This window comes from Macaca fascicularis, chromosome 4, assembly GCF_037993035.2.
Source record: "Macaca fascicularis isolate 582-1 chromosome 4, T2T-MFA8v1.1".
Lineage (NCBI taxonomy): Eukaryota > Metazoa > Chordata > Mammalia > Primates > Cercopithecidae > Macaca > Macaca fascicularis.
In genome coordinates, this window is record NC_088378.1 from 10,820,519 (window position 1) to 10,838,635 (window position 18,117).

General features: G+C 40.1%; 1 protein-coding gene across 3 annotated transcripts in view; it reads right to left on the reverse strand.

Annotated features, from left to right (window-relative positions):
- Positions 1-920: 920 nt before the first annotated feature.
- Positions 921-18,117, reverse strand: part of SLC22A1 (solute carrier family 22 member 1) — a 34,724-nt gene continuing 17,527 nt past the window's right edge. For 2 of the 3 annotated variants that reach the window (XM_005551502.5, XM_074036792.1), the window contains exons 8-11: positions 15,410-15,518; positions 4,761-4,873; positions 3,594-3,693; positions 921-1,123 (exon numbers count right to left, since the gene is read on the reverse strand). In XM_005551502.5, the coding sequence (XP_005551559.3) occupies positions 1,057-1,123; positions 3,594-3,693; positions 4,761-4,873; positions 15,410-15,518 (389 nt within the window). In that variant the 3' untranslated portion in view covers positions 921-1,056. The remainder of the gene's footprint in view (positions 1,124-3,593; positions 3,694-4,760; positions 4,874-15,409; positions 15,519-18,117) is intronic. The other variant, XM_005551503.5, reaches the window with a different exon arrangement.

An 18,117-nucleotide genomic window follows, 5' to 3' on the forward strand; every position in this document is an offset into this window, starting at 1 on the left:
ATACTTTAAATCATCTCTAGATTAACTATAATGCCTAATATAATGTAAATGCTATGTAAGTAGTTGCTATACCATATTATTTATGGAATAATGACAAAAAAAGTCTGTATACATTCAGTGCAGATGCAAACATCTTTTCTGCACAAATATTTTCTTTTCTTTCTTTTTCTTTTCTTTTTTCCTTTTCTTTCTTTTTTCTTTTTCTTTTTTTCTTTTTTTTTTTTTTTTTTTTTTTTTTTTTGAGAGAGTCTCATTCTGTTGCCCAGGCTGGTGTGCAATGGCATAATCATGGCTCACTGCAGCTTTGAATTTCTGAGCTCAAGTGAGCCTCCCACCTCTGCCTCCCTAATAGCTGGGACTACAGGTGTGGGCCACCACATCCAGCTAACTTTTTTCCCTTTTCCATAGACACAGGCTCTCACTGTTGCCCACACTGGTCAAAAACTCCTGGGCTCAAGCGACCCTCCTGCCTCACCCTCCCAAATTGTTGGAATTACAGGCGTGGGCCACCAACCCCAGCTACCCAAATATTTTCAGTCTGCAGTAGGTTGAATCCACAGATGTGGAACCCACGGATATGGAAGGCTGATCGTACTCTTCAAGCAATCTACATATTGAAAGGCTTTCACCAATATAGATACCTACAAACGCAAAGGCATTTTCTTTCAGAGACTGAATCAAACCAATTTTCTTTCTAGAAAATTCTTTCTAGAATACTTATTCTAGGAATCCAGTTACACAGGCTTCTTTTATAGAAATATTTAAATTCTACTGATCTTCAAAAGTCTTTAGATAATTAAGTACCTGATACCAATAGCACCAACAGCTTTCCCTAGAACGAATGCACAGGTGGAAGATAGCCAAGGCTTTGGAGAGCTTAAAAGAAAGAAAACAAAATAAAACAAAGCCCACGCAAACCATTCTTTAGGATTGATATTAATTTGGGGGTAGGCAAGTATGAGGAAGAATACAGAGAAGTGAAGGCGTCTAGGAATTTCTGCAGAAGATAACTCCATCTTCATCCCTCCAACACTCCATGCCTGCAAAGCAACTCTCTCAGGTGCCCAAGGGTTCTGATGTTTGGACCTCAAGGTAAATCGTGTTTTCTTTGGGCTTTGCTTTTCTGTAACAACAAAGTTAAAAGTTGAAGTTAAAATAAATAAATAAGCAATCAGTTTGTTGATGATGAAACTGTTGCAAAGTTGTACAAAGAAATGCATAAGTGTCAAGACAAAGAGAAATTAAGAATGACAAACAACAAAGAAGAAAAGGGCTTAGCAAACTACGGCCTGTGGCCCCAGTTGAGCTTAGAGCCTGTTTTTGTACAACCTGTGAACTACAAATGGTTTTTACATTTTAAATAGTTGGAAAAAATGAAAATATTTCAACACTTAAAAAATGACATGAAATTCAAATTTCAACATCCATAAACAGCATTTTACTGGAATCCAGACACAACCATTCCTTCATGCATTGTCTATAGCTGCTTCTCCCATGCAGGGGTAGAACTGGGTAGTGGCAAGAGAGACCACAGGGCCCCAAAGTCTGAAATATTTACTATCTGGCCCTTTGCAGAAAGAGTCAGACAACCCCTGAAGTAGAAGGTTGATCATGTTGCTGGCTAACTCGTTTTGAATCCGGTGACTTTTGGGATACATGTCATTATCTCCTTCATCTGTGGAATGGGTCTGATAACCATAGTAGCTGCGTCCCAATGTTTTGGGAGGATTTGGTGAATGCACATTTCAGGGAGGCTGACACACACAGTCAGCACCCCATGAAGCTTAGCTAGAGTTGCAGTCACTTCCATTCCTGACATTCTCCCCTTGCAAGTTGGGAAGAAGGAGTAATCAACATGATCACTCTGGCCATAGACTGTGGCTGCTGTTTATGGAATTGGTATAGTGGAGAAGACAGACAATGAAATAAACAATTATTATAACATGTGAAGAGTATTGTCAAGAACTGAGGATGCTCAGGGGGTTCAGGGCTCTGGGCGGGAATGATTAGGATGAGGGAGTGAAGGGATTAAACAAAACATCTTAAAAGACTACCAGGCCGGGCGTGGTGGCTCACGCCTGTAATCCCAGCCCTTTGGGAGGCCGAGTTGGGTGGATCACCTGAGGTCAGGAATCAAAGACCAGCCTGACCAACATGGAGAAAACCCATCTCTACTAAAAATAATAAATTAGCCAGGCATAGTGGTACACGCCTGTAATCCCAGCTACTCAGGAGGCTGAGGCAGGAGAATTACTTGAACTTGGGAGGCGGAGGTTGTGGTGAGCCAAGATCATGCCATATCTTGCACTCCAGCCAGGGCAACAAGAGGGAAACTCCAAGTCAAAAAAAAAAAAAAAAGACAACCAAGTGGCTGTTAACAAACTAGAACGAAACATCTTTAAATCACATAACACAACATTTGGGATCAAAAAGAAGGAAATCATCAGCAACTAGAAAATGTATTTACTGTTAAAATAGTGTTTTGCCCTTATCAGTACTGAGAAATCCAGAATTTTTCCAAGTGAGGTGTACAGGGTGCCTATCTGCATGGGCATTGTTGGCAGAGATTATTAAAACAGATTCCTGAGTTGCATCATTCACATTCTAAACCAAAAATCAAGAAGGCCAAGGAATTTAGCATTTTAGCATGTTCCCTTTGTGCTTCTTCTGCACACTTAGTTTTGAGGATCACTGGGGAAACAGCACAATTTGCAAGAAGAATGGAGAAAATCTGAGCTCTATTGACCACCTACTATATGCCAGGCAATGGATTAGTCACTGTCACCTACTTAATCTGTTTGGATTTTTAAAGAAACTCTGTAAATTAAGTATTATTGTGACTATTTTGCAGGCATGGAAATTAAATGAAAAAGAAAGCTCCATAGGGTTCGATGACATTCCCAAAGTCACATGGCCTACTGAGTGAGGTGACCTAGGTTCAAACCTAAGTCTGTAGGACTGCATAGACTTTTCTTTCTCTATGCATGAGGACACATGCATCCTTGCTGTGGAATCCATAGAACGGAGCCTGTAAAGGATCCCGAGAGAGATCACCTCATCAAGCACTGTTCCTTCATTTCCTTTTTTATTGCTCTAAGACTAGAATATGAAACTCCAGCAAATCTTGCTCTCTGTCAAAAGAATTTTGTGAAGAAAATTACTAAAGAATCTGAGACAGTTGTTCAGAGGACAGAGATTGATTTAAAAATGTTCTCCACTCAGAGTCATTAACTCTTGGGTTGAGCTAGGGATCTTGTAACTCTTGGGGTAATCTAGAGATCTTGTAACTCTTGGGATGAGCTAGGGATCTTGGTGCACCACAGCCAACATCACAGGCAAATCATTCTCTGCCACGAGAACAGATAACTGTCAACTCATGCTCTTCATTATTTTCTTACATAAAGTCAGTGGCTATCATGGTTTTTTTTTCCCTCACAGCAGTTCTGGGAGTAATAAAAAGACACACAAATATCTGTAAAGCTCTCCTAAACTTTTAGGATAGAGGAAATGAGGAATGTGGAGTGATATTAGACCCTTTTTGGAGGGCGTGTCAGATTCATGGGCCTCAGAGTCCTGGGCACCATGGGCTTCACCTGCCAAGGTTCTCGGCGTCCTTCATGGTCTCTGGCAAAGCGACCCCCTTGGTCTCCGGAAGAAGTAGCGTCACTCCCGCGGCAAGCAGGCCCAACACCCCTTCAAAGGAAACAGATTGCAAATGGAGCCATTAGAGCACAGCCAATGTCATTTACAGAAATAATCACAGCCAACCAAAGAGAGGAAGAGACAACACGGATGGGACAGATACCATTTTTTTAAAAGAAAAAAAAGTTAGCAACATTTATAAAAGAAAATTAAAACAATAGGATAACTGGGGAAATGTCAGAGTAAGTAAAGGAAACATTGCCTTCATTTTACTTCGATAGAAGTATAAAGTTCCATAGTAACTGATGTTTAAGTATTTGGGGATCTGTTGATTGGGGTGCATATACACATAGAATTAGCTATAGAACACAGTCTATATGCAGTCAGGGTGGACCCCTCCCATCACTCTTTTCTCCCTCTTTTTTCCCCTCGCCTTCTACTTCCCTTTCTCCCCCCTTCTTCCTTTCTCCCTTTCCCTATCTCTTCCTCCACCCCTCTTTTTGTATTCAGCTGTGCCCAGGCATGGCAGGTCTTTGCAAACAACCAGGAATTGTTGCCTTCTATCAAGAGGGTAAGCAGGGTCTTGGAAGTTCCCTGGTCTAGGTTTGGAGAGATAAGTAGGAATCCCCTCTCCCTTCTCTCATCCAACTGTATCAGGAAGAAAGCTTATACAGAACTTTGATTCCCACTCATCTCCTTGTGAGTGTTCTCAATTGTTAAGATCTAGATACAGAAGAAAGGTGTTAATTCAGCATCTTCAAGACTCTAGCAATTATATGTTAAATGTGTAAGAATTGGTGATCACATTTATCAGGAGACTACGTCAAAAAGTCTCTCAGATTCTGTCCTATAGTATGAATGACTGGAGTCCAGAGCGAGAGGATGGAAATCCCTGATCCATATCCTAGAAATGGTTTCTTATCTTTCCCATGAAGCAAGAGAGAATAAGCCAGGAGACATCCCAAGAGCATCACCATCCTTGCCTTTTATAAACTCACTGAGAGATATCATTCCCTTCACTCACAAATATGACTGAGTGCTCACATTCAGTTCCACCCATGCTGAGCCCACTGCCAAGCTGGAAAAGAAGAAATAATATATGCTTCACAAAATCTTACCAAATAAAATGAGAGGCAACGCTTGCCAAACCTCCATCAGCCTGAAGACTATGAAGGGGGTGATTATCCCACCTATGTCACACAGGGAGGAACACACCATCACTCCGAGGTTCCTGATAAAATACAAAGGACAAAAAATATGGTAATTCTGTGATTCACTTTTCCAGATGTTAACCTGATCCTAAAACAAACGCAATGCCAATACCTGCAGCTTGCTGTGGGTATCCAGTGCTCAGCACCTCAGAAGAAAACTGCAGGGGTCAGGGGGAACCATGAGGACCAGCCCAGAGGGTGTTGAGAGGAGGTAATAGGCTAGAGCGAAAGTGGATATGAGCCATCCATTGCCCATGCAATGGCAGAGAGCCTACCTCTTTTTAACTATACATTCAAATATTTAGCTCTTAGTTGTATAATTCCTGAAGAATTGCTGCAAGCCTTACAAAGATAAAAAGAACACATGCTCCCTGCTCCAAACTTCAATTTTACCGCACTCCTGTCCTAGGTCCATGACCTGTCATCACCTGTGAGGAAAGCACAATGTCTGGGAGTGGCTGAGTCTAGTGGGATTTGGGCCCTTCCCAGCCCTAAGACCCTGGGAGTGGGGTCAAGCCAGGAGGGAAATCCTGGCTGATCTGCGCCAGGGACTGACTTACCAATCCATCACCTCAATAGCCAACAAGTGACCCTTACAGGAGGCACATGGGGAGAAAAGGAGACCTAATCAGAATGAGGGATCTGCCATTGGCGTTCACTGGTTAAGGGTCAGTGAATGTGGTTCCTTATGCATGTGATCCAGAGATTTGTTGCACAGGGCAACAGGCCTTAAGTAGATCTTCCCAGGAAAAACATGAATTCCAGGTTCTAGCACTAGCACCACGGGGGATCTGCAGTGTTGATGAGGGTAATCTGGTGCTGAGTTTGTAGTTGTTGAGAAAGATAAGACTAATCGTTGAAATTCCAACTTTAAGCTCCTTTCCTGTGGCTGCAAACTTTGGTCTGTGCTAAGATGAGCATTTTCTTGGGAGAATGAGATTTAAACTGTGACTAGTTGCTTTTTCCACTTGAAGAGTTGCTGGGGATGCTTTCACTTTTAAACTATCTTCCCCGCGCCCCCCCACCACAGTTTATATTTAAAGTGAGCTTCTTGTAGACAGCAGGTGATTGAGTTTCACTTTTTTGTCCAAGCTGACGATCTCTGCCTTTTAACTGGAGTATCTAGACCATTTATATTTCTTGTGATTACTAATATGATTGAGTTTAAATCTATCATCTTGCTATTTGTTTTCTTTTTGTTCTGTTTGTCCTTTGTAACCCTTTCTTTTTCTGCCTTCTTACAAGTTATTTGAAGTGATTTCACTGTATTTTCTGTGTTGGCTTAATAGCTATAATTATTTTGTTTTTTAATTTTTGATTTAGGTTTATAGTAAACCTAACTCTTTGATCACAGTGCCTTCGAGTAATATTGTAACATTCATAGATTACATGTGAAACTTACAATAGTATACTTGTATTTCTTCCCTCCTAGACTTTGCACAACACATTGTGATTATTGTTTTGATTGGCAAACTACAGTCCACAGGCCAAAGACAGCATTTTTAGATTTGAGTTAGAAATGGTTTTTACATGATTAAAATGTTTTTTAAAAAAACAAAGAATAATATGCAATAGAGACTATATGTGATCCACAAAGCCTAAAACATTAGCTATCCAGCTCTGTATAGGAAAAGTTTGCCAATCCCTGCTTTAAAAAGTTCATTGTCTTTTAAAGAAAATAACCAGAAAAAAATAAATATGTCCATTTACCTATGTAGTTATCATTTTCAGTGCTCTTCATTTTTTGTGTGTAGATGGAGATTTCCATCTGATACTGTTTTCATTTTCTCTGAAAGACCTTCAAGACTAATATTTCCTGTAGTATAGGTCTGCTGGTGATTAATTCTTTCAGACTTTGTAAGTTTGAAGAAGTCTTTATTTTCCATTTGTTTTTGAAAGTATTTTTGCTGGGTCGAGAATTTTAGGTCGGCAGTTTCTTTTTCTTTCTTTCAGTACTTTAAAGATGTTTTTCTACCATCTTCTTGTTTGTATCATTTTCAATGAGAAATTTTCTGTCATTCTTATCTTTGTTCCTATTTGTGATATCTTTTTTCTCTTATTGCTTTTTAAGGTTTTTGTTTTTGTTTTTGTTTTGTTTTTGTTTTTGTTTTTGTTTTGAGACAGGGCCTTGCTCTGTTGCCCAGGATGGAGTGCAGTGGCATGATCTCAGCTCATTGCAACCTCCACCTCCCGGGCTCAAGCAAGCCTCCTACTTCAGCCTCCATGGTAGCTGAGACTACGTGCATGCACCACCATACCCAGCTAATTTTTGTAGATTTTGTAGAAAGGTTTCACCATGTTGCCCAGACTGGCCTTTTGAAGATTTTTATGATGTGCCTTTCTTGACGTTTTTTGTGGTTAGTATTTATTGAGATTCTTAGATCCATGTATTTGAAGTTTTCATCAAATTTTGAAGAAATTTTAAGCATTATTTCTCTCTATTAACCCTTCCTACTCACTTCTACAGACTCCAATTACATGCATTGAATTGTCTCACAGCTCACTGATTCTCTCTGTCTTTCTTTTTTGAGTTTCAATTGCTATCTTCAAGTTCACTAATCTTTCCTTCCATAATGTTTAATCTGCTGTTAACTCATGTGGTGTATTTTTCATCTCAGACATTGTGTTTTTATCTCTAGAAGTTTAATTTGGGACTTAAAAACATTTTTTTTTCCTTATCTCTACTTAACATGCTCAATCTTTAGGTTCTTAAACATAGAGAATATAGGTATCATAACTCTTTTAATGTTCATGTCCACTAATTCTATCATCTGTGCCATTTCTAGGTCAGTTTGAATGTATTTATTTTTCTCCTCAAGATAGGTTCTCTTTTCCTACTTCTTTGTATGCCTGGTAATTTTTTATTGGATGTCAGAAATTGTAAATTTCACTTTGTTCCATGCTCAATTTTGTATTCCTAGAAACAATCTTGAGCTTTGTTTTGAAAACATGATTAAAATAGGAATAATAAATCAGGAAAAGTTCTATCCTTTAGGGTATTATTTTTAAGCTTCTTCTATTGCAATTATTTGCATAATTTCTTACTCCCTACAATGACTAATTACAAAATTCATATATTTGTATTTCTTTCCCAAGCCCACCCTCCATGACCTGTATCCTGAATGATATAAATGCTTATATCATCTCTTAGAAATTTTTAAAAGAAATGTAGAGGTGGAAATTTTATTGAATGCCTTTCAGTATCAGTAGAGATAATATAATTTTTCTCTTTTGACTTATAAACTTGATTTATACTGTGAGGTTTTCTAATACTGAGCCATCTTTGCACTGCTGGAGTAATTCATCTAAGACACAGAATAGCAATTATTTTAATGTTTTCCACTGGTTAATAATATATTGTTTAGGATTTCTAGATCGATGTTCACCAATATATGTCTGTAGTTTCCTCATTTCCTTTATCTTTGTTGTTCATTGGTATCAATATTATGCTAATTTTATTTTTTAAGCTTGGAAAATTTCCTTCTTTTTCTAGGCTTTAGAGCGATTTAAATATTATTGGAATTTTCTATTAAATATTTTTTAAAATCCCCCTTTAAAACCATTGTGGATTCCTTCTTTATCACTATTTAGGGCCCTCCTTATCTTATTTAGTACCTCTTCCCATAAATTCAACTTTGATTAGATTATGGCACTTGCTGTATATTTCCCTAGTATGCTTTTGTGCATTCCTTCTTTTTTAGCTATTCTGAAGAAAAGTTATACTTCATATATGCAGGCATATTGTTGGATTTTGCTTTGTAATCAAGCTAGGGAGTCATCTTTTTTTTTCCAATAAAGGAGTTAAGCCTTCTTTCATTTATTTAAATGTCAGAAATGTTTGGTCTTAATTCTATCATGTCAATTCTGTCATATCAATGCTGTCATCTATTCATATTCTATCATCTATTCACACCAGGGCTTTTTATTGTTTCTGGTGTCTTATTTTCGGTATGTGTTGGTTATGTGTGTTTTTCCTGATAATTTGGAAGGGCTGTATTTTTAGTCAAATGATTACCTGTATAACCTTATATAATTAATACTCTATTTCTTTAGACAGTATTGACTAACTTCCTATTATGAACAATCATAAAATTAGTATTTTTCTACTTCCTCCTCAAACCATCCCTCCATAACCTGATTTAGTTGATTATATCATTACTTTGAGTGTTTTCCTTTATATCTTAAAATATACCTAGGATGTTACTTATCAGTTTTTACAAATATATTGCTGCTGAACAAATTATACTTGTCAGTTTTAAATGATACACTTTTCCAACAAAAAAAAAAGGTGTATTGAAGAAATCAGTGTATTACACCATCTCCAACATTCTCTCTCTTTTCTTTTTTCAATCTTTATTAGTTATAACTTTTCTTTATTTTCAGATTTGTGATATTATATTCTGTTTTGTAGCCAAAAACACACTCGTTTTAATATCAATTTCAATGATCACTACCAATAATTCTGACACATTACTCCATTCATCACTGTACTTACTGAATTATTTTTCTAACAGTTTTTTTGGGAAATGATCACAGGAACCATATTATATGAGATATTTTTAAATGATTGGCTATTGCTTTTCTATAGAAATGAGAGCTTGGTTGGATAAAATTCACTGGATTTGGGCATGGTGGCTCACACCTGTTATCCCAGCACTTTGGGAGTCCGAGGCAGGCGATCATTTAAGGTCAGGAGTTTGAGACCAGCTTGACCAACCCCATCTCTCCTAAAAATACCAAAATTAGTTGGGCATGGTGGTGGATGCCTGTAATCCCAGCTACTCAGGAGGCTGAGTCAGAAGAATCGCTTGAACTAGGGAGGCAGAGGTTGCAGTGAGTCGAGATCATGCCACTGCCCTCCAGGCAACAGAGACTCTGTCTCAAAAAAATAATAATAAAAATAATTGGATTATACTTTGTTTTCTTGAGGTCATTGCAGGCATTGACTGTCTTCATGAAATGATAACATTGTTCTCTTTATATAGGTGACAAACTTTCAGTCTGACTAGTTGGTGACTCTTTCTCTATCTTTAAAGTATAGTAACCAAATAAAAATATGTCCTAATATTGTTCACTGGGTTATATATTTCCTGTTACATGTGTCCCTTTAATTTATGGATTCAAGCATTCTTTTATTTTCAGATGTATTCCTGAAGTATATTTATTGTGTATGTGTGTTGGCGGGAGGTGTATATATATCCTTTTTTTTACCAAAAGCATTACAGACTGTATACATACATACATACACAAAACCTTTGAAACTCTACTTATTTCTTATTTCTTTGTTTTTTTGTTTTGTTTTGTTTGTTTGTTTGTTTGTTTCTTCTTTTTTGAGACAGAGTCTCCCTGCCTGGGCTGGAGTGCAGTGGCATGATCTTGGCTCACTGCAACCTCCACCTCCTGGGTTCAAGTGATTCTCCTGCCTCAACCTCCTGAGTAGCTGGGACTATAGGCATGCACTATCATGCCCAGCTGATTTTTGTAATTTTAGTAGAGGCGGGGTTTCACCATGTTGGCCAGGCTGATCTCGAACTCCTGGCTTCAGGTGATCTGCCTGCCTCGGCCTTCCAAAGTGATGGGATTATAGGCATGAGCCACTGTGCCCAGATTAAACTCTGCTTATTTCTTATTTCCATTTTATTTTGCAACTCTTAGTCCTGTCTTGCCTTTCCCTCACAATGATTTTCATTTCTCAAATGCAAGAATTTCTCCACTTCTTAGTTTTTCTGTTTTGTTTCTTTCCTAAGACAGCTTCAGGGTCTTCTATTGTCTTGCCAGATATTCTCTCTAGAACTATACCTCTGCTTTAAACTCTTATTTTTATAGAGATGACTGATTTATTAATACTTTACATTTTGGTCATACATGTGGTTAGAACGTTGGTCTATGTTGTTACAGTATTTTTCTGGTAAGTATTCTTCATTTGCCTTTTGCTTTATCTGCTCCTTTCGCCCTTTATCTCATGGTATGTTTGTGTAGTTCCTGAATGAGTTACTGTTTGGTTTATTACTCGTCTTTTCATACTGTGATTTCTTCCTCCATCAGTCATTTCGAGAAGTGTTTGTGGGGAAGCAGCCAGGCCATGTTCTGGGCTAGTAGAAATTCTTTCTTTGATCAGGGTTGTATGTGAGTAGATGCTTTTAGCTCACTTATTCCTGATCTACAGCGGCTGACGGTGTGGAACCAGTCTCCTCCACCGGCCTCTCAGTAACTGCTGTCTGAAAGTTCCTGCACATCCTCTTTTACAGCCTTGCCTTCCCTGCTTCACCTTCAACCATACAATCTCCAGAGAAGGGAGCTTCCACCTCCAGCCCATGCACCCGTCATTCTGTTCCTCCAAACAAGGGGCCGTGGGTCACACCCTTCAAGGCACGCTGTCTACTTTGGAAAGCCACTGGCCTTGCCTATGATTTGCTGTCACAGGGGTCCTTTCCTGGAATCTTCTCGGACCCCCTTAGACCTCACACACTAGGCAGCCCTTCCTCTTGTAGATTGTCTTTTCATTTATCCTGGTTTCAAACGCATTTGCATTTTCCCTCATTCTTCTAATAGCTTTTGTGTGATTTTCAAGAGGCATAAGAAAAGACTCCGTTATTTTTTACTATTTTTAAAAAATTATTGTTAAAAAGGAAAAAAAATGGCAAGCACATGGAAGCTAGAAGAAGTAGGGGACTAGGCACCTAATTTACAATTCAGATGTTTGTGGTACTTCGTTCATTGAGTCATTCTACAGCATGTAGTGAGTGTGGCCATAGAAGAGTTCTGTGAGGTACAGAGAAGTATGACCTGACACGGGGTTTCTGTTTTCAAGGAGCTCATAAGAAGGTGAGGAGATAAAAATGGAAAGATCGTTTTCAAAGCGAGGCAGTGAATATTAATGCCGAATGAATGTTCTTACAACACGCACTGCACAAAGTGAGGGGGAGAAGAGCAGTCCAACTCTGAAACCGCCTGGAACGGAGGCAGGGCCAAAACGCTTTACACAAATACTGTCTAAACTTGGAGTGCTTATAAAGTAATAAAGTCACAGAAATTATCCCTTCCCTGCAAATTAAATTTGATTCAATTGATTAGAAATATTGGAACTCGAATGACTGCCTTACCTTGTGTGTGCGTGTGTGTGTGCGTAAGAAGTTGAGAGTTTTTTCTGAACATCTAGCTTCCGTCCCTAGTGAATGAGAAGGATTCTCCCACCGGCTCTCTGAGCAGTGGTCAAGGGCTCCTCAGGGATGGATTACTTGCCCTTTCTCCCTAGAGAACTATGCACTCAGTGCCTTTCACAGTTTACATTTTGAGTCAGTCCCCTTGGCCCGGTGGCCATGACAATGGAATTGTTTGGCCTGGCTATTTTAGACTCGAAGCTCAGAACTGCCAAATATAGAAGGTTTTATCTTTAATTTGCCTTCATCTCCTGTACTCAGTCCCAGTAACTTTTTACCAATGAGAGTCTCAGACATGGCCTCTTAATAAATGGTTAGTCAGGTAAGAGTGAATCAAGGCCATCCTGGTGTCTTCTGGCTTTACTGAAGGGCTCAGAGCACTGTGCATGTATAAGATGAGACTGGGGAGCTGGGGTATTTCCTAGAAACTATTGGTATGATGACATAAGGAGAAGAAACAATGTATACAGAGGAAAAAGAGTTTAAGGTAACATACGGAATTTCTAACAAACTAGAATTTCTTAGAACTTTAAGCAAAATGGTTACTTTTATAATTAAAATAATCTTCATTTAAAACTTCCAAGAAGGCAGTAAGTACAGGCAAAGCTACTCAACATTATTAGTAATTAGGAAAAATAAAGTCACAATAATACCATTACCTACCAAAACGACTTTTAGAAAGCTGACAACATCAGGCCAGGTGCAGTGGCTCACGCCTGTAATCCCAGAACTTTGGGAGGTTGAGGCGGGCAGATCATCTGAGGTCTGGAGTTCAAGACCACCCTGGCCAACATGGTGAAACCCCCTCTCTACTAAAAGTACAAAAAATGAGCCGGGCGCAGTGGTGCATGCCTATAGTCTTAGCTACTCAAAAGGCTGAGTCAAGAGAATCGCTTGAACCTGGGAGGCAGAGGTTGCAGTGAGCGGAGATCATGCCACTGCACTCCAGCCTAGGCAACAAGAGTGAAACTCCATCTGGAAAAAAAAAGGCTGACAGCACCAAACGCTGATGAGAATGTGGAACCACAGGATTCCTCAAACATGGCTGGTGGGAACACAAGATGGCACAGTCACTTCGGAAAACGGTCTGACAGTTTCTCATAGAGTTAAACACACACTTACCATATGACCTAACAATCCCACTCCTGAGTTTTTAACCCAACGTAAATGAAAACATGCATCCACTCAAAGGCCTGCATCCAAGTGTCTATAGCATCTGCATCAGAATCACTCTAAAGGAAGCAGTCCAAATGTCCCCCAAGTGGTGAATAGCTAAACAGTGTATGAATTGTGGCACACTGACATTCACACGCTGGAGGACTACACAGCAACAAGCAAAACACTGATACATCCAACAAGTGGGTGAGTTTCGTCATGCTAAGTGAAGGATGTCAAACACAAAAGTGACATGCCCTATTATTTCATTTACAGCTCACTCTGGAAAAGCTAAAACTGCATGGTCTGGAGATGAGAAGAAAAGGGGATTGACTGCAAAGAGACATGAAGAACCTTTTAGGGATGATGGAAATACTCTCTATTTTAATCGTGGCAGTGGCTAAATGACTATATATACGTGTGCGAGACAGTGTGTGTGTGTCATCAAACTAATCTAACTGCATGTTAGAAGCAGTGAATTTTACTCTATGTCAATTATACCTCAATAAACTTGATTTAAAAAAAGTAAGTTCTTCAGCACCAAAAGAAAAGGCAACAAAAGTAAAAAGAGATAAATTAGACTACATCAAAATCAAAAACTTCTGTGCATCAAAGGTCACAATCAACAGAATGAAAAGGTAACCTATGGAATGGGCTAAAATATTTGCAGATTATATACCTGATAAAGGGTCAATCTCTGGATTGTATAAACCATTGCTACAACTCAACAACAACAAAACCAGTTCAAAAATGGGGAAAGGACTTGAGTAGACATTTCTCCAAAGAAAATACACAAATAGCCAACAAGCACATGAAAAGATGATCAACATAATTAATCATCAGAGAAATCAAAACCACAATGAGATAACACTTCAAACCCACTAGGATGGCTACTATCAAAAAGACAAACAGAAATTAGCAAGTGTTGGCAAGGATGTGGAGGAACTGGAACCCTTGTGAACTGCTGGTGGGAATGTAAAATGGTGCAGCCATTATGGAAAAAAATATGGCAGTTCCTTCAAAAAACTAATAATAGAAAGTACATTATGATCCAGTAATTCCACTTCTGGATATTCCACCCCAAAGAACTGAAAGATGTCTTGAAGAGATACTTGTACGTTCATGTCCATAGCAGTATTATTCACAATAGCCAAGCAGTGGAGCATCCAAAGTGTCCATTGAGAGATGAATGGATAAACAAAATGTGGTACATATGTACAATGGAATATTACTCAGCCTTTAAAAAGAAGAAAATTTTGGCACATGCTACAGCATACATGAACCTTGAGGCCGTTACACTAAGTGATCTAAGCCAGTCATACAAAGACAAATACTATATGATTCCACTTATATGAGGTACTTAAAGTAACCAAACTCATAGAAACAGAAAGTAGACAGGTGGTTGTCAGGAGCTGGAGGGTGGAGAATTTGAGGAGCTAGTGTTTAATGAGTACAGAGTTTCTGTTTTGCAAGATGAAGAGTTCTGGAGCTTGGTTGTGTGAAGGTACTTGACATTACTGAACTGTACACTTAAAAGTGGTTAAGATGGTAAATTTCATATTATGTATATTTTACTGCAATTTTGAAAAGTTCCTGAGTTTACACAACAGTAATGTGCTGTAATGGAAAAACCACAAGGTTCCAGGTCAGGAAGATGTGGTCCTTGACCCAGCCCTGCTTCTTTCTAGCTGTCTGACCCCTGCAAGGCTTCTTTCCCTTTCTAAATCACAGCTTCCTCATATGTAAAATGGGGATAATCATACCCAAGAACAAATTTAAGGGCTAAATGGAATCACAAGTGTGGAAATACTCATGTGTCACTATACAAATGTCCGCTGTTTAAGAAAATGATGCCCAGAAGTGTCAATGAAATGGCTGATGTTTATACAATAAATTAGTGCAAAGGACAGGGCTACAACACAGGTTTCCCAAGTCCCTGTCCACTGCTCACTTCTCTACACCAGCCGCCTTTTGTTCTTGTACTTGTTGTATGTACAGAACAACTTTGACACCATCTGTCAGCTCATAGGGTCCCGTTTCACATTTTTTGCCGTCATTATGGGTTGACCCTCTCTTGATGCTTAACCCCATCTCTCTGAATGTGATTTCTTAACAATGCTCCTCAATGTCCAAACTGAGCAATGCGGGGGCATCTTGAGGAAGCACCTTGGAGACGTTGGTTCCCACTTTGCTGGTGGGTTCACAGCCATGTCACTGGCTACCCCTGTTCCATGCACTCACCTGACAAATGTAGGGTACAGCTCAGCATTCACCAGGCAGATCATTTGGAATGCAATGGTGATTCCCATTCGGCCAACACACATGAGTATGATGTTTAACCAGTGCAGGTCTGGAAAGGAAGCACAAAGAGGGTGTGGGTGGTGGATGGGGGTTTCGTTCTCTGAGTTACTGAGAGAGGCCACGGTGGGTCATGCTTGGACTGTCAGAGCTGGTGGGGCCTGAAAGGTTGTCTTATCTAACTTTTTCATTTAGAGATAAGTCAACTGAGTCTCAAGAGACTTGGGGATTTGATGATGACATATTCAAGAAGACTCCGTTGTGCAGGGAAAAGAATGGGCTTTTTGAATCTCAGCCTGGTTTCCTGGGCTGTAAAATGGGAATAAAGACACCCAGCTGACAGATCGTCATGAGACTTAGAGCTGATGTGTGTCACATGTCCACTGTGACCACAGAATTTTAAAGTTGGCTTTTTATTTATTACATGATAGTATCCATTGCTAGTTCAGTGCCTGAAACACAAAAAGTACTCAATAAACATAATCCCCCTAGTAGTAGTTCTCAAACTAACAGAACAGATTTCTACTCCTCAATCTAATATTTGTTTCCAATACAGTTTTAACCCAATCACTTTTCGTAAAAGTCTCAGAGGCTGAGAATTAGGGAAGCGAGCCCTTGTTTCACGCTGGCAGGCTACTATGGGGTTCTTGACCATCTGAAGGCCCAGAAAGCCCTCTCCCTATTGAGAATGATCAAAGATTTTGGCTCCACTGGAAAGAAGCTCAGATCCTTAATAACCACCAGCATCTTCTCTGCATGGGTTATCCCCAGCACTGAAATGCAAGTGACCCTGTGACACACCAGCTCACTATAAAGGCCTCTGTGGTCACAGACACGATGTCAGCTTGACCCTTGTCCCCAGATACTGGCTATTTATGGAAGTCTTGTTTCATTTCACTTGGCCAGTGCGAGGGTCCAAACGAGAGTGCCCCTCGCCCGTCTCATGGGTGCGATACAGTCTCTCTGCCTCCTGCAGCTCTCGGCCCTGATAGAGAAGCCAAGCTGAGCCTTCTGTTAAGGACCACACCTCATCTAGCTTCTAAAAGATAAAAGGCAAGGAGTTCACTCCAATGCCTCAAGGGAGGTCCACGTTCATAGGTCGTTAGCCTGGTGATGCTTGACCAGAGGTGAACAGCATCCCTGGCTTCAAAGAACTGACCATGACTCCACTCTGCACCACCAGGGCCACTCGTTATAGCAGCCAGAGGGATCCAGTTAAGACTGAAGTCAGGTCAAGTCCACCCTTGCTCAAAGCCACCAGTGGTTTCCTACCACTCTTGGGATAAAGTCCACAGCTGGCTATTTCCCAGCTCACTCCATGCCTCGCTCCACTGCTCCCCACGAGCTCACCTGACCCTGGTCCCTAGATCCTGAACAGTCCCCCCAATGCCATACTCTTCTCCCCCCATGGGCCTTGCATGTGTCAGAAAACTCTCCCCAGATTGTTACATGGCTCTTCCCACTTCATTTAGGCCTCCTCAGACCTCCCGTGCCTGTTGTAGAAAGCACTGACATCCTTCTCTTTTCCCTCTGGAATGTCAGCTCCATGGAGCAGGAACTCTTTCTGCTTTGCTCATGGTTGAAATTCTAGTGCCTAGATACCCGCCAGCCATATAGAAAGCCTGGAGATATTTCCTGCTGGAGGAATGAATGACTGTCCTAAAATGTGATAAGGACTAAGACAGAGGGACGAGGGGCGGGCAGGAACTGGGAGGAGGAGGCTGGGGAGGGGACGATGCCTGGGCTCTGTCCAGGTGACAACTGAATGGACTTAGCCCTCGATTGCCCTCCTTCTTGGCACTCAATGCTGTTAACTTTTTAAAAGTCTGCCCATCCATCACATCTTACCCAGGATTCCAAAAACAGAGAGATTGGGAAGAAAGTGGGCAAAATCTATTTCAAATCCATGCTGCCCCTTTTCCTGTGTTCTCTGTTCTTTCTCCATGAAAAAAGAGAAAAGAAAACTGAGCTTTCTTTCCCCACCCATTTTTCTTTCCAGCCTGATCTATACAGCCTAGTTCTTGGGCATACAGATTTCACAGAACGGTCTCTACAATACCCTGCCCGAAAGCCTGTCAAAATGACTCACTAAACCAACAAGTGCAGAGCACATGCAATAAAAACTGAGAAAAGAGCAAATCTGCCCTTGTATTTATTTTACAACATATCCAAGAGCAGTGAATGTGAAAGGCAATTTATGTACTCAAATTAAAACTGACGGAAGTTAATCTGCTTTAGGTTTAAATGTAGCTTGGTTTATCTTTGATTGTAAGAATTACAGACTAAAGTATACATCCACCGAAATGGCCACTCTTAAAAAGACGAGCCATATCAAGTGTTGGGAGGATCTGGAATAATTAGAGCTCCCATGTGTTCCTGGGAGGAGCATAAAATGGTCTAACCACTTTGGAAAGCTGTTTGGCAGTGTCTGCTAGAGCTAAACATATGCCTCCCTGGGACCCAGCAAGTACGCTCACAGACCTGTACCCAAGGGAAATGAGAGCATGTGCCCACCCAAAGATATGTGCAAGGATGATTTTAGTCCCAATAAGTGGCAAACGTTGGAAACAACACAAGTGACAATCAACAGTGAAAGGGATGCAGAGTGTCATATTTACACAATGCAATGCTACACAATAATTTTGTTTGAA